Genomic DNA, 15,877 nt, shown 5'->3' on the forward strand with positions numbered 1-15,877 from the left:
ACATTAAAAGGTTTTACACTTCATGTTTAATTAAAAGAGCAGAATTTAATAGCATGAAACACCTCTGGGACAAAACTTTTATTCATACCTTTAAAAAATTCAGAGATTTTTCATCAACAGTCAAGGTAAACAAAATGTTTTCACAAAGGAAAAAAAAACTCAAATTCACTTATAAATACAGTATAATAAATAAGGTGAATAAATAAGGAAAACACATGTAAGTCACTATATTTGTCCACTTAAAAAAGCCTCCAAAAAATTCTCTTCAAAAGCAGTCCATGCTATAAACAACAAGAAGACTGATTGTCCTTTCAGCCTGATACTGACACCTTCATGGCTCATGCTTTGAAACCCAGAGATGATTCTGTAATGTTCAGTTATAATTCTCTTACACAACAATATAAATGATTTATATAAAATAATACATATGATGGCAAAGCCAGAGAGGTTGCTAGTGTCAGTGATTCACTGGGAGAAACAAACGAACAGATCCATTTATACATTTCAGGTTCAAGACAAGTTAAGCACACACAACGATTACGCAAAAAAAAAAAAAAGACAGAATGTCAAAAGTCAAAATGGCCTTAAAGTTGCCATTAAAACTAAATCTATTTCTAAATGCATGTTATTGATCTTATTGTGAACTATTCAACCAACTCTATTTACTAAGAACTAACTAAGAACATTTTTTATTTTTCGATAATCTGCTACACTTGGATGTATGTCACAATACAGAAGAAGAAAAGATGTCAAAACTTGTTTCATGACTTTAAAAAAAGCAAAAATTTGGGTTACAGTGAGGCACATACAATAGAAGTGAATTTGGCCAATTGTAAAATATAGTAAAATACTCAGTTAATAGTAAAATACCCACTGTTTCAATAGTATAAGATGTAAACAACATGCATGTTAACATGATTTTAGCGTGGAAAACAATAGCTTACTAACCTTTTCTGTATAGTTATATTCAACTTTACAGCTTCATCGCCATGAAAACACAACTCCATGCATAAACCATTCAAAACTGTAAAAATGATTATTTAAACAACCTTACAGCTCACATTATACACATTTTTTACAGAATAATTCAATTGTTTTAAGAAAATTATTAGCTTCACATTTTTACCTTCAAATCCTCCAAAGCCAAAATTATTTTTTGTGGTTGCTATTAACATTACACCACAGGTTGATTGAGCTTAACTTGAATTGAACCCAGAATATTCCGTTAATTATGTTTAAAGCCTTTAGTTTGTGTTTCAGTGACACTTATAGATCCTTAACAAACACTTTAGTTAAAGGGAACCCCAGCCAACCCTTCTGTGGCTCTTCATAATCCTCATCCTCCTCCTCTCCCTCAGTCCCTGCAGTCTCGCCCTGCAGACGATAGCCCAGCCTCCTGAAGAAAGCTTCTCCCACCCTGGAAGGGAACGGCACGTGGGCATAGACCCGCCGTATGCCATTTTGCTTTGATTTGGACTCCAGGCCCTGCACCAGCAATCTGCCCAGCCCCTCTCTGCGGTACCAAGACTGGACCACTAGCCTGCAGATCCTACAAACACCGTCCCGACTCCAACCGTCTCTAGCCACACATCCCATAATATCCCCGTCAGAATCGGCAACCCACACCTCTCCAGCAACCCTCGCCCTCTCCTTCAGCTCATCCTCATCCACTTGCTCTCTCTCGTTTGTCTTCTCCTTCTCTTTTTCTTTGGCTTTTTTGCGGCGTCTGGATTTCTCCTGGTTGGTGATCAGTTTGGCTCGGTTCGAGAGAGGATTGGGTAGATCTGGCTCGGTGTCTGCGTGGTAACTGCTGCCTACGTAGTCCCAATACGGCCTGCTGGAGCCCAAGATGCCCACCGATCGTGGGATGGTGAGCTTGAGGTAGATGATGAGAAGGAAGACTGGAATGACCAAGGCCATGATAAAAGAGTGCAGCACACAGCGGAGGATGGAGGACAGGGTGGCCAGCATGAGGAGAGCGAGCGGACGGGTCAGAAGGTGAAGAATCAGGCGGTTCTCCGTTCCCTCACATCCTTCCTGCAAACAGAGATAGAATTAGATGAGAAAGAGCGATTTGAGAATTGCGACACAATCATTTGTTCACTTGTTTCATCATATAACTTCAGCAAAACACAAAACATTATTTTTAAAGGGTTAGTTCACCTAAAAATGAAAATTCTGTCATTTATTACTCATCCTCATGTCGTTCCACACCCGTAAGACCTTCGTTCATCTTCGAAACACAAATTAAGATATTTTTGATAAAATCTGACGGTTCTGTGAGGCCTACAATGACAGCAATATAATTTACTCTTTCAAACACCCAGAAAGCTACTAAAAACATATTTAAAACAGTTCATGTGACTACAGTGGTTTGACCTTAATGTTATGAAGCAACGAGAATACTTTTTGTGCGCCAAAAAGACAAATTAACGACTTTATTCAACAATATCTAGTGATGGTGATTTCAAAACACTGCTTCATGAAGCTTCGAAGCTTTACGAATCTTTTGTTTCGACTCAGTGGTTCGGGGCGTGTATCAAACTGCCAAATTCACGTGAACTATTGAAATTTCGAAACACTTGTGATATAACAAAGCCTCGTTTACTGAAATCACGTGACTTTGGCATTCCAAACCAGCTTTGAAGCTTCATGAAGCAGTGTTTTGAAATCGGCCATCACTAGATATTGTTGTTATTTTGTTTTTTTTGCACACAAAAAAAAGTATTCTCGTTGCTTCATAACATTAAGGTCAAACCACTGTGGTCACATGAACTGTTTTAAATATGTCTTTAGTAGCTTTCTGGGCTTCTGAAAGTGTTAATGATCTTGCTAGCAATGCAGGCCTCACTGAGCCATCGGATTTTATCAAAAATATCTTAATTTGTGCTCCGAAGATGAACGAAGGTCTTACGGGTGTAGAAAGACACGAAGGTGAGTAATTAATGACAGAATTTTCATTTTTGAGTGAACTAACCCTTTAACAATAGAAAGTATCTCTTCAAAAGTCCAGATATTATCGTACATATTAAAAACAATGAATCATGTTTATTGCTTTAAAAAGTCTTTTAAACGTCACAGTTACAGTCACTTCCAAAATCAATTTTTAGTTTCTTGCTTTATTATAAACTTTAGAGCATGGTGCTCGACAGTGAATATTTCATTAAAGCTGAATAAGCATATAAAGTATGTAAAAAAAAAAAAAAAGAGGCTTTAATCTTTCAAAGTATATAAAATAATGAAAATGTGTTTCTCTCCAGTTAACAACAACAAAAATACAAGTCAATGCATTGATAGTGCAAATATCCAACAAACTTATTCAATGTTGACTTATATAATGTACCTCACACTGGTGCAGAGAAATAACATAAATCACCCCTCAGTGGTGTATCTCCTGTTAATTTCTATCTGTGTAGTTCTTATATATTGCTAAATGAAGATATTCTTATCAATGAAAATCTCATTTGGCCTAAGATGAGCTGTCAGATATAAATATGAGGCACTAAAAAATGTGAGAAAGGACAAAATGAAGACAATGAAAAAGAAGAAGAAAAATCCGCCAATGAGGGATATAATGTTGAATCGCACCTTGATGAGAGCCTTTACAGCTTCAATGTCCTTCTCCTGCATCCTCCTCAGGACCACATCACAAAGATCCAACCTAACCATCTTACCTGAGAGACATTATCAAAAAAAAAAAAAAAAAAAAATCATCCCTCATGTTAAACATTAAAATAGGGAAATCTGAATTCACTCTATATTTTCATTTTATTTCAGACAATTTAAATGCAAGAAAAAGGAAATTCTTTTAGGAATAAATGCAAATAAGGACTTGAGGTTTATGTATGACTGCCTCATGGGCAATTACATCTCAAACATTTATGAAAAATAATAAAAATATACCAAAACAAACAACGTATGGCTTGTTTATATCTGTCAGGCTGTGCAACTGTTCAAGAAGCATTTAACAGGTTTAAAGTAGCATGCTGTACCGTTAGCTTGCTCCGTCAAACCTCATGACACTTTTTAAACCCTTATATGGTAAACGCCGCCTTCTTTATAGCTCAATTCTATAGGGCTATCACATATAGAGCATGCGTGACCTACTTACCTAATATTCAGAAACGCAGGAACTGCTTTAAAAGCAAGGCAATACCCTCCTCTGTAGTCGATGTTACTTGCAGTGTTTGAGGGACTTATGGATTCAGCGTTGTCTTCCCGCATGGAATGTAATTTCAACCAATCCTCATCCGGGAATACGACCCTGCGCAAACTACGTAGTGTGGATACGCACGTAGCCGTTTAACATTTCGACGCCAAAGCGCATGCGCACTGTATGGATTTTACTTGTGGCGTTATACATATGTGCCCGTTAAATCTAAATTAAAAAAAAAACAAAAACAACAAAAAAAACAAGAGTCTAATTTGGCATCTTATCTTAGTCTGTAAACGAATAATTTTATGCAATATCAAAATGGAATTATTAAATGTATCCATGAAACCTAACCCAGTTTATCTGCATATGAATTAATCTGAATATATTTCTAAACTCTGAGAAATTAGTAAAACAGCAAACACAAATACTGACATTCATACCTATTTTTATTGGTAATTGCCATCTAGTACCAATATTAAGAATGAAAACAGAGTAGACATATTTACAAAAGTTCACTTTGTACAGTCACTGTCAACATGACAGCATAGCTGAATATAGTTCATATTTCATATTAGTTTATAAATTCTCTTTTCAGTGCACCCTGAATGTAGAAGAACACCAGGGATTTTCTTCATTTAGAAACCATTGTTTTTGGCTGGGCTGGATTCGATGATTGTGGTTTGTGAAACAGCTCCCCGTAGGGGCCAGGTGAACAACCGCAATGTGCTTTATCCCCACAAAGTGCAGTCTTAGGGGGGGGACAACAGCTTAGGAAGAAGACACTGTGGTGTTCTAAGGATGTCTATGTGTGCAACAAACAAGTCTCAAATGATTTATGTAAGATTCAACACAGGTCCTTTATCGGTCCTACAGCTACAACATGGTCATCAGCTTCTTAATCTTTAAAACCATTAATCACAGTTCAAAATCAACACTTTAGAATGACAGAACCATTGAAATTAAAGCAGTTTGGATATCTGGTAAACACGTGCCACTGGTAGTTTTGCATGTGAAACTGTCATGAGGTGTGAATTGTGTTAAAGCTAGTTAAATTTACTCCATACTCAGTCCTAAATTCCAATCAGTCCCATTTCTGATGATATGCTCTCAGCCTCAGCAACTTTTGACTCATCTTCCATTACTTCCTCTCGTACCCCTTGTGCATCATTATTTTGCTTTTCCTCAGTTCCTTCCACTAACCTATGTCCTACATCTGCTGCCTCTATTCCACCCTCTCTCAAACTGCTGGTGCTAACTTCAATTATAACAATGCCTTCACCTCCTTCTAACTGGAAGATTCCCTCCATTTGTCCAGAGTTTGCCCCAACAGCACCTTTAAAACTGCCCCTTGCCCCAGAACCGTTGTCCTCATCTTCTATCAGTGCAATCATTTGAACACTGTCACCTGGCCCTGTGCTTTCATCAATTTTTGTCTCGTCACCAAGCTCAAACACCACATCCTGCCCTTCCAGAGGCACCAAAGCTTGACCCGGGTGGCAAGAAAGGTCGAGATCCTCACCTGGGCCTCCAATGAAGCCTGAGCCTGGTTGAATGTTCTCCTCACCTGGAGATTCTGTTTGGAAATGAAGCACAAATGACTTCTCTACTTCAACATTTCCCTCAGTATTTGCAGTACCATGCCCTTCACTCTGTCCGGTCCACTCTTGGAGTAAGTTAAGAGAGACCATTTCAGTCTTCTCTTTTCCTGCATCTCCCTCACATTCTCCCTCTGTCTGAAACCGGAGTACATATGACTTCTCTCTTCCCTCACTATTCCCTCCCTCTTCTTCCTGGCCCTCACCTTCGATCTGCAAGACATAAGACTGCCCTGCATCATTCCCTCCCTCCATCTCCACCTTCACCTCCATCCCATCTCCCTGATCTCCATTCTCCATTTCTTTCTTTAGGCACAGAACAAAACGCTCCCTTGGAATTTCTTCAACAGCTTTCGCCTCGACTGGAACACTCTCAGGATCACCACTCAACACAGTGGAACTATTTGTTAGTGTAGAGTTTTGCGTCACCGACATAATGCTAACTGCAGGGACAGAAGGACTTTCGGGTACTTGGCTAGTGCTGACAGGCGACACAGCCAGTGGATTGTTAGAATTAAGCTGCGGGAACTCTGTCTTTACAGAAGCAGCAGAAGTGGCACTGGATGTCGTAGTAGATGAGGAAGTTGCAGCTGACAACATTAATGGTTGCTTGATTGGTGTGGTCTGAACAGTAGGAGGGGATTTTGGGGTAGCAGCTTTGGGCTTCCGTCCACGTCTAGTTCCACCTTTCCTGCTACGACCAAGGCTTCCTAAAATAGGACGAGCAATCGTCGATGTGCTTTGAGGCTGGGCAGTGATGAGGGGAGCATTATTATTGGTCAAAATAAATCTCTGCTGTGTCTGAACTGGTTGAAATTGCTGAATTTGAGTTTGGGGTGCCGCAAGAACTTGGGGCATTGCCTGAATGGTCTGCATTAAGGGGAGAGTCTGTGGTTCTGAAGGGGTGGGAAGAGTGTTTGTATTGGATGCTGTGGGGACCAGGATCAGACTAGGCTGGTTACCATTGTTGGACTGGCACTGAAGCAGCAGGAAATTCTGTGTCTGTGGAGGTGGTGGGGGTGGAGGGGGTGGTGGAGGAGGAGCTTGCTGTGTTGGAGTGGGATTGGAGAGTGGGATCAGCTGCAGCCCTGAAGTTGTCTGGATCATAAAATAATTCTGTGATGTGTTTGGAGGTATGTCGAGATTTGGGGGTGAAAGAATCAACGTGGAATTGCCGTCACTAGGAAACAATGAGGTAAGCCCTCCAGGTACATTCAAGTTTAAATTTATCGTTGCTGTCTCTGAAGCCCCACTACCTTTAGCCAGCTTTCCTGCTTCCTTTGTACATGCTACTGCACCCCCAGAACTGTGAGTTCTCAAGTGCCTCTGCAGGTAGGAGAGCATGACAAACTCTTTTCCGCAGTGTTGGCACTTGAAGTCCTTGCGTGAGGAGTGTGTGCGTAGGTGCAGCTGCAGATTGGATGAGTGGGTGAAGCTCTTGTGGCACTGGGAGCACTGAAAGGGCCTTTCTCCAGAGTGTGTCCGTTCGTGCTGCTTGAGGTTGGAGGTCTGAGAGAAAGCCTTACCGCACACAGAGCAAGCGTGTGGACGTAGGCCAGAATGGAGCTGACTGTGGCGACGGAGACAGCTGGTGTTCTTGAAAGACTTGCCACATTCCTGACACACATATGGCCTCTCACCGGTGTGCTGGCGAAGATGGTACTGGTAGTGTGAGCTCCACTTAAAGGTCAGTGGACAGTAGGGGCACTGAAAAGCCCGCACACCTGTGTGAACCTAGATGGGTTGAGAACAATTTTCAAGATGTTTTAGTATTTATCTTGGTTTTAGCTGATTTAGAAAACATGAACAAAGTTGAAGAAATACTTCACCCAAAATTAAAATTATTCATGAGTAAAGGAACACTGGTCAATTGCCATGCACTTAAAGGTTTAGTTCACCCAAAAATGAAAATTATGTCAATAATTACTCGCCCTCATGTCGTTCTACATTAGTAAGACCTTTGTTCATCTTCAGAACACAAATTAAGATATTTTTGATAAAATCCGTTGGCTCAGTGAGGCCTCCATTGCCAATAAGAAAATTAACACTTTCAATGCCCAGAAAGCTACTAAAGACATATTTAAAACAGTTCATGTGACTACAGTGGTTCAATCTTAATGTTAATGTTATGAAGCGACGAGAATACTTTTTGTGATCCAAAAAAACAAAATAACGACTTATCAACAATATCTAGTGATGGCCGATTTCAAAACACTGCTTCGAAGCTTTATGAATCTTTTGTTTTGAATCAGTGGTTCGGATCATGTATCAAACTGCCAAAGTCACGTGAACTATTGAAATTACGAAACACATGTAATGAAGCCTCGTTTACTGAAATCATGTGACTTTGGTGCTGCGATCCTCTGATTTGAAACAAAAGATTCATAAAGCTTCGAAGCAGTGTTTTGAAATCGCCCTTCACCAGATATTGTTGAAAAGTCGTTATTTTGTTTGTTTTTTTGGCGCACAAAAAGTAGTTATTCTCATCGCTTTATAATATTAAGGTAGAACCATTGTACTCACATGAACTGTTTTAAATATGTTTTTAGTAGTTTTCTGGGTATCTGAAAGTGTTAATTATCTTGCTGGCAATAGAGGCCTCACTGAGCCATCGGATTTCATCAAAAATATCTTAATTTGTGTTCCAAAGAAGAACGAATGTCTTACTGGTGTGGGACGACATGAGGGTGAGTAATTAATGACATAATTTTCATTTTTGGGTGAACTAACCCTTTAAATTTCAGTGGAACTTTTAAACTTCAAAAAGAACACAAATGCACCATAAAAGCATAATAAGTGAATAATAAATCACGTTTTATGACTCATGTTATATAGCTTAAGAGATACAAAACGAAATTGAAGTCACTAGTACACTTTCTTTTAGTGGGCTGCTAACTGCTGAAACCAAATATTTGTGTCTGAGCTGAACTGAATTGGATCAGCCCATAAATGAACCATTCAGGCCTTTTTTAACCACATCAAATGATTGTGATGTAAAAGATTTAACTCAAATGGTTGGTGCCAATGAAAACTAGGGTGTATGCCAAGGATGTTTTTTTTTTTTTGTTTTTTTTGCTATTGACAATTTTTTATCATATTAATTTATTATATTATTTTATTTCTATTACTCACACAAACTTCAAAGAGTGTAATGATACTTTCATGGTGACTTTGAAATTTGATATAATTAATAATTGATTATATGAATTCTAAATGCACAGGAAAAAAATGAGAAGTACATCAAAACATTTACATTTGTGTTCCATGAAATTTATTTTAAAAATATTTAAATGTAATGAATGTGGCATCAAAGCATTGATTTCATAATATGCTTTTTAGCATTGCTCTTACACAGAAACAAATCAAAACATCAATCTGAAAAGCTGCTGTGTTTACCCTTTGGTGTATGGAGAGCAGTGAGGACCTTTTGAAGCTCTTGCCACACTCTGTGCATCGATACGGTCTCTCCCCAGTGTGATCTCTCATGTGGTACCTAAGTCCTGATGAACCTTTAAATGACTTCCCACATTCAGAGCAGCGATAGGGCCTCTCTATAGGGAATAAAAACAGAAGTACAGTCATGAGATAAATATCACTCTGTGCGTGACAACGTCTCATGTACTAAATGGGTGTTTATAATACAAAGATTTAAGGTTTTCATATATCAAAAGCTCAAGAACAAATAGCATAAATGTTTAATAAATGAGAATAAATAAACCTCACAGTCAGAGTAGCCAGGTTTTGAATATAAACCAAACAAATGGTTTTACATCCACTGCAGCGCTCTTACCGTTATTTGTGGCAGATGTCTTGCTACCTCCACCTCTCTTGCTTCCCTTCCCTGATGCTTTGGCAGATGGCTTCACAGCTCGTCTCTCTCCCTCCTCAGTGACAGCAATTAGACTGACATGGATCTCTCTCTCTCCATCTTCTCCCTCTCTTTTCAAGGAGGGCAGGGGCAGTGAGAGAGAGGGACAGACAATCTCTGCTTCCGCTTCTGCCTCAGCAAGCAGCCTCTGCTCAGGAGTGTGGGAGTGCTGGTGGTTGAGCAGAGAGGAGAGCAGAGGAAAGGAGCGGTCACATGCCGAGCAGTTGAACTGAGAACGCGACTCTGACAGAGCGAGAGGATGGGCCTTTAAAAGAAAGAGATAGTGAGAAATGGAGGTTGTTTCTTAAAAGGCTCTATTCACAAGAGGTTCTTCGTTCTCACCTGAGCCACATGTCTGGTCAGTCCACTGCTGGTCTTGAAACTCTTCCCACAGTAGGCACATTCTGTTGTAGCTTGGGCAGTTGGCACACTGGTGTCAGTGGACATCTGATTCACAGACGCAGTGAAGGTCTGAAGTAGATCATACTGTGCCTGCCCTGACTCATTTCTAACCGCATCCAGGCCAAGTAACTCTGCCGCCTGACCGCTATCTGCAACTGCGGTGGTTTCAACAACCTCTTCAAAGTCTGCCAACAATGGTGTAGCCCCCACCAGTGACACCCCACCTCCCTCAGCCTCTGCGCTATTTTCTGTAACAACCTCTCCACCGCCCGCTGGACCAAGGCTATCTAGGTGTAGAGTCTGATGTGCCTCAAGGTGACTCTGTGTTGAAAATGTCTCATTACAGCTGCCACAGCTAAACAGCAAAACACTAGCACCTGTGTCGGTCTTGCTCATATGGATATGCTCTGTGCCTGTGACAGAGGAAGAAGTGGATGTGAGTGTCAGCTGTGGCAGAATGTTCTGATTGGCTGTGCCTGAGGTAGCAGGCGAGGGCGTATTATGGGACAGGAACACCTGTCCGACTCCTCCCTCCTGTCCACCCACGAGGCCCACCATTTCAGAAATGCTCATCCCAACAGTGTTCAAATCCTCTGTCAGCACCACCTCCATCTCTTGAGTTGCTGACTCTGAACAGGCTCCTCCGGCCTTCCCAGCACTCTTCCCCTTTCCTTCTACGTGAGAGATGCGATGCAACGCCAAGTTGGATGAATGCGTGAAGCTGCGTCCACAATCCCCACAGAGATAGGGACGTTCTCCCGTGTGTACGCGCATATGCTGCCGCAGGTTAGTGGACTGACTGAAGGCTTTATTGCAGACGTCACAGACGTAGGGCTTGAAGCCCAGGTGTACATTCTTATGGCGACGCAGGCTGCTGGAGTTCTTGAAGGCTTTGGAGCAGCTGTCACACGGGTACGGACATTCACCAGTGTGCTGGCGGAGGTGATACTGGTAGTGTGAGCTCCATTTGAAGGTCAAAGGGCAGTAGGAGCACTGGAAAGTGCGAAGACCTGTATGCACACTGCGGTGAATCTGGATACATAAACCATGGTGATAGTAAGTAAATGTTAGTATAGTAAATGTATAGTATGACAGTAAGTAAAAGTTGCTACAATTTTTACATTTGAAGAAAAGTCACTTTTAAGACCAAATACATTCAGAAATTCTCACAATAAATGGTTAAATCTACAGTAAGGATGAACATGATAATATCCAGCCATCAGAAGACTAGGAATGCCACTTAAAACATAATAATGAAATAAATGATCAATTTATTATATAAAAATTCTTAATGTTCAGAAGTTTGGGGTCAGTCATTTTTTTTTTTTTTATATAATAAGAAATGAATGCCTTTAATCTGCAAGGACACATTAAATTGTTTAAAAGTGACTGTAAAGACTTTTAAATTGTTACAAAAAATTATATTGCAAATAAAAGCTGTTCTTGTGAACTTGCTATTCATCATCAGAACCCTGAAAAAGTGTTTCTCAACTGTTTTTAACATTATTAATAATATTATTGAGCAACAAATCAGCATATTAGTATGATTTCTGAAGGATTCATGTGACACTGAAGACTGGATTAATGATGCTGAAAACTGAATGCAATTTTTTATAAAATATACATTCATGATACATTGTTTTTGAGATTCTTTTCTACCCATATGGCAATCAAGCTAAAAAATACAATTGTACAGTTCACCACTGGACCACTGACTCATTTAAAAAAAAAAAAAAATTCAAATACACCTACTTATTTGTCAAATATAAAAATGTATCCATCTCAGAGGCATAGACATAATTTCAGAATTGAAGGGGACAGAGATGTCAAGAGTAATACCATTTTTTTTTCCTGAACTTTATTTTTTCTTATCTCTTGCTTTTAATTGGCTAATAAATCAAACACACTGCTGAGCAATAACCAATAATGTGTATAGTATATTATATTTGTTTCTGTATTGTCCTAATGACAACATGTCATCATGGATTTAATACAATGTTTAAAAAAAAGTAATTTTTAAATCACAGAATAAGGTAGAAAATGTATTTTATAGTTTCTATACTGTAATAAAGACTATGTCAATTAGCACAGACATATTGTTCTAAAAATACCCTGAGATGGCTTCAAAAACACACTTAAACATAAATAAAACATACATTACATGAGAGTGTTTAGTGCTCAATACTGTTCACATCGCCTTGTTTTGGGTAAGAATTTAAGTTCCCAGTGTATTCTACGCCCATGATTTATCTATTAACTTTTATTTTAATTAATAAATTGATAATTGACTCCTTTTTATTTTGAGGTGGAACTCATACGAAGCTTAACTGAAGTCAGAATCTGGACCATACAGATATATATGGTGAGACTGCATGAGACTGGCTCACCTGTAGAAGAGAAGAGCGTTTGAATGCTTTACCACAGTCATCACACTTATAGGGCTTCTCTCCAGAATGAGACCTTAACATAACATACAAACCAATTTTATGAAGTAACAGCATATAATAAAACAAAAAGAGTAGTCAGAACAGAATCATGGTTTTGTGACCTGGCATGTGAACCCATATCTAATATCAGTTGACCTCTCACCTCTGGTGGTATAGTAGGGCAGATGAGCCTTTGAAGGCCTTAGGGCAAATGTTACAGCGATATGGCCTCTCATTGTTATGGCTTCTCTGATGATGTGCCAGTCTGGATGACCACTTAAAACTCTTCCCGCAGTCCAAACACTGGAATGGATGCTCTGGGTTTTGAGCCACTGCTGCAACGGGGGGCGATGATGATGTCACCATGTCACCTGTGAGCACGACTGTTACTGAACCTTTACCCCCTTCTTCTCCCCTCTCTCCATCCTCCTCTCCATCCTCTGTGGAGGGGAGGAGGGAAGGAAAGGGAGAGAGGGAGGAGGATGTTTGAGAGGGTAAGAGTTCGGTTTGGACCACCAGAGTAGCAACAGTGTTGGCCATCAGAAAAAGTTGGGCTGTAGTGAAGGGATCTCAGTTCTGCAGTTTTGCTCTAATTATGGCAGCCATTGCTTGCATTTGATGGAGTTTGGGCCAGTTCTCTCAGATTTCAGCCTGGGAATATTTTCTGAGGCAGAAAGTCTTCTGTCGTCTTCTCCTTTGTTGATAGAGCTGTACACATTTAAATACATAGAAATAGATTTATCAAAAAAACTCAAACAATAAAATGCAACTACAAATATAATCATGAGTGTAAAGGATTACAAAATAAATAAGCATATCAGATCCTCACATGAAAATGTTTCTCATATGTTTTGTTAAAGGCATTTTAGCTCTCGGTGGAAGCAAACCAAGATGTCAGCTTAAATTTCCTCATACTCAAAAAAATATGAATACAACTATGAAAGGTAAAAGAAAATATGACCCAGACTACACTTATAATGAGGAGGATAAACATGGTGCTATGCAGAATGTGTTTTGTCCATGTCCTGACATGGACATGAAGCAAGTGAAATTCAAGAGACACTCAAGAAACACTCAAACTATTAAAGGGTTAGTTCCCCAAAAATGAAAATTCTGTCATTAATTACTCACCCTCATATTGTTCTACACCCGTAAGGCCTTCGTTCATCTTCGGAGCACAAATTAAGATATTTTTGATAAAATCTGATGGCTCAGTGAGGCCTGCATTGACAGCAAGTTAACAAGTTGACTTTCAGATGCCCAGAAAGCTACTAAAGACATATTTAAAACAGTTCATGTGACTACAGTGGTTCAACCTTAATGTTATGAAGCGACGAGAATACTTTTTGTGCACCAAAAAGACAAATTAACGACTTATCAACAATATCTAGTGATGGCCGATTTCAAAACACTGCTTCATAAGGCTTTGAAGCTTTACGAATCTTTTGTTTTGAATCAGTGGTTCAGGGCGCGTATCAAACTGACAAAGTCATGTGATTTCAGTAAACGAGGCTTCGTTGCGTCATAAGTGTTTTGAAATTTCAATGGTTCACATGACTTTGGCAGTTTGATATGCGCTCCAAACCAATGACTCAAAACAAAAGATTCATAAAGCTTTGAAGCTTCATGAAGCAGTGTTTAGTTCAGTGTCAAGTGCTAGCTATTGTTGAATAAAGTTGCTATTTTTTTTTTTTTTTGGTGCACAAAAAGTATTTTTGTCGCTTCATAACATTAAGGTTGAACCACTGTACTCACATGAACTGTTTTAAATATATTTTTAGTACCTTATTGGGCATTTTAAAGTCTAAGTTAACTTGCTGTCAATGGAGGCCTCACTGAGCCATCGGATTTTATGAAAAATATCTTAATTTGTGTTCTGAAGATGAACGAAGGTCTTACGGGTGAGGAACGACATGAGGGTGAGTAATTAATGACAGAAATTTCATTTTTGGGTGAACTAACCCTTTAAGACAAACCTATTGGTCATCTGAACACATCACAGCAAATCATTAAAACAGTCTGTGGTTATATTAATATATTTTAAATGTAAAATTTTGGTTTACTTTTGATTAATAATTTTAGGACTGTAATGTGTCAACACATCTGTTCTGATTCTGAGTGCAAAATCTGGATGATGAAGCAAAAACAGCTGAGAATACTGACATATTGTAAATAAAAATATATAGTAGAGTCCATATGTCTGAGAATACACAATAACTGGGATTTAAATGTAATGTGAACCTTGAAATAAACGTTTTTAAAAAAATGTATAATGCAAAATTAATATATTTAAGATTCTTCCCTATATCTAGGTCACTAATCAAGTAAATGTGTGACACTGTTGATTTGCACAGACGGTCAAGATGTTCTTCTATTGATGCTCCTTGGATCATTCTCAAATCATGCAACAAAACTCTGGAGTGTCATTAAAGCAAAAACTAAAACTAACCAAACAGACAAGACTGCATGTTATATTGACAATAATTATTTTCCAGGAGTAATTCTGATCATCAATGTATCTCAGACCATCTGAGAATTGATACACCTTCTCCTTTAAGTTCCTCCTCCTCCTGCTTTACTCCCCCTCCCTCACCCGCTATCTATCTGTGTGTTCCTGCCTTCTTGTCCCAGGGAAATGGGGAAAAAAACTAAACACAAAATGAAGATAAAAGGCTTTAAGTGGCCAAAGCGCACTCACCCCTTAGTTTCTATACAAAACAATAGTGGATCGTTTTATCGGCTGTTTGTTGATTTATTTGTGCTATCTCGATCCGGCCTTATCGAATCCATCTCAGTCTTGTCTTCGTTCCTCAAGCGTCGCAATATTTATCGGAATAAGTATATTATTCCATGCATATGTTATTCCCCTGGTCCATTGCTGTGAAATGGCCGTTTTTGATGTAATGTTATAAGGCCGAAGTCCGCAGTGCTAGTCCACACAACCTTAACAATAATCTAGAGCACAAACTAACCAGCAGTCGCCAGTCTGTGACCGCCTCTCAGTAAAGTCGTCTGCTATTGGTTCGCTCTGGTTCCCTGTTGGTTCGTCTCATTGGTCAAAAACAGATTGTGACGAACTTTTGATTAAAATATGCGTACACCGACCGCAGTTTTGTTTAAAATCCACCGGAAATCCACCCGTTAGGTTGTTATACAAATCTCGCTCCCTAAATAAGTCTCAATTCTTGATTATAAACAAAGGATTTTCTTGTTATGTGCTGGTTTGGCTTTGCGCAAGGGTTTGTGGGTAATGTAGTTTAGCCCATACGTCATCGCTTGCTCAGTGTCGTTACACCTTTTACAGTAAAAAAATGTTTAGGCCTACTCAAAAGTAAAGAATAGTTATGTTTTAAAGGTATATTCCCAATTTTTAATCTTAGCATTCATAATTACATAGCCTTCCCTTTTAGACAATGGACAATAACAAACA

At 39.1% G+C, this 15,877-nt stretch overlaps 2 protein-coding genes across 2 annotated transcripts; both read right to left on the reverse strand.

Annotated features, from left to right (window-relative positions):
• Positions 1-3: 3 nt before the first annotated feature.
• nat14 (N-acetyltransferase 14 (GCN5-related, putative)) lies at positions 4-4,281 on the reverse strand. The gene is made up of 3 exons (XM_048153857.1): positions 4,112-4,281; positions 3,589-3,674; positions 4-2,037 (listed from the first exon to the last, which is right to left on the reverse strand). The coding sequence occupies exons 2-3, from the start codon at positions 3,667-3,669 to the stop codon at positions 1,267-1,269; spliced, it is 852 nt and encodes a 283-aa protein (XP_048009814.1). The 5' UTR covers positions 3,670-3,674; positions 4,112-4,281; the 3' UTR covers positions 4-1,266.
• Positions 4,282-4,584: 303 nt separating this feature from the next.
• Positions 4,585-15,454, reverse strand: znf628 (zinc finger protein 628). The gene is made up of 7 exons (XM_048153855.1): positions 15,146-15,454; positions 12,611-13,155; positions 12,409-12,481; positions 9,962-11,053; positions 9,542-9,884; positions 9,148-9,302; positions 4,585-7,485 (listed from the first exon to the last, which is right to left on the reverse strand). Exons 2-7 carry the CDS (start codon positions 12,985-12,987, stop codon positions 5,227-5,229), a joined length of 4,299 nt encoding a protein of 1,432 aa, XP_048009812.1. The 5' UTR covers positions 12,988-13,155; positions 15,146-15,454; the 3' UTR covers positions 4,585-5,226.
• Between the last annotated feature and the right edge of the window lie 423 nt (positions 15,455-15,877).

Source organism: Megalobrama amblycephala, linkage group LG13 (genome assembly GCF_018812025.1).
Source record: "Megalobrama amblycephala isolate DHTTF-2021 linkage group LG13, ASM1881202v1, whole genome shotgun sequence".
Taxonomy (NCBI): domain Eukaryota; kingdom Metazoa; phylum Chordata; class Actinopteri; order Cypriniformes; family Xenocyprididae; genus Megalobrama; species Megalobrama amblycephala.

Bases quoted from the DNA above. Each gene is read 5' to 3' on its own strand.
- nat14 (XM_048153857.1), bottom strand. From the start codon at position 3,669: ATGGTTAGGTTGGATCTTTGTGATGTGGTCCTGAGGAGGATGCAGGAG. The intron at 2,038-3,588 runs GTGCGATTCAAC...CTCTGTTTGCAG, and splicing joins CTGTAAAGGCTCTCATCAAG to GAAGGATGTGAGGGAACGGA.
- znf628 (XM_048153855.1), bottom strand. From the start codon at position 12,987: ATGGCCAACACTGTTGCTACTCTGGTGGTCCAAACCGAACTCTTACCC. The intron at 12,482-12,610 runs GTGAGAGGTCAA...TGTTATGTTAAG, and splicing joins GCCCTACTATACCACCAGAG to GTCTCATTCTGGAGAGAAGC. The intron at 9,303-9,541 runs GTAAGAGCGCTG...TATTCCCTATAG, and splicing joins GACATCTGCCACAAATAACG to AGAGGCCCTATCGCTGCTCT.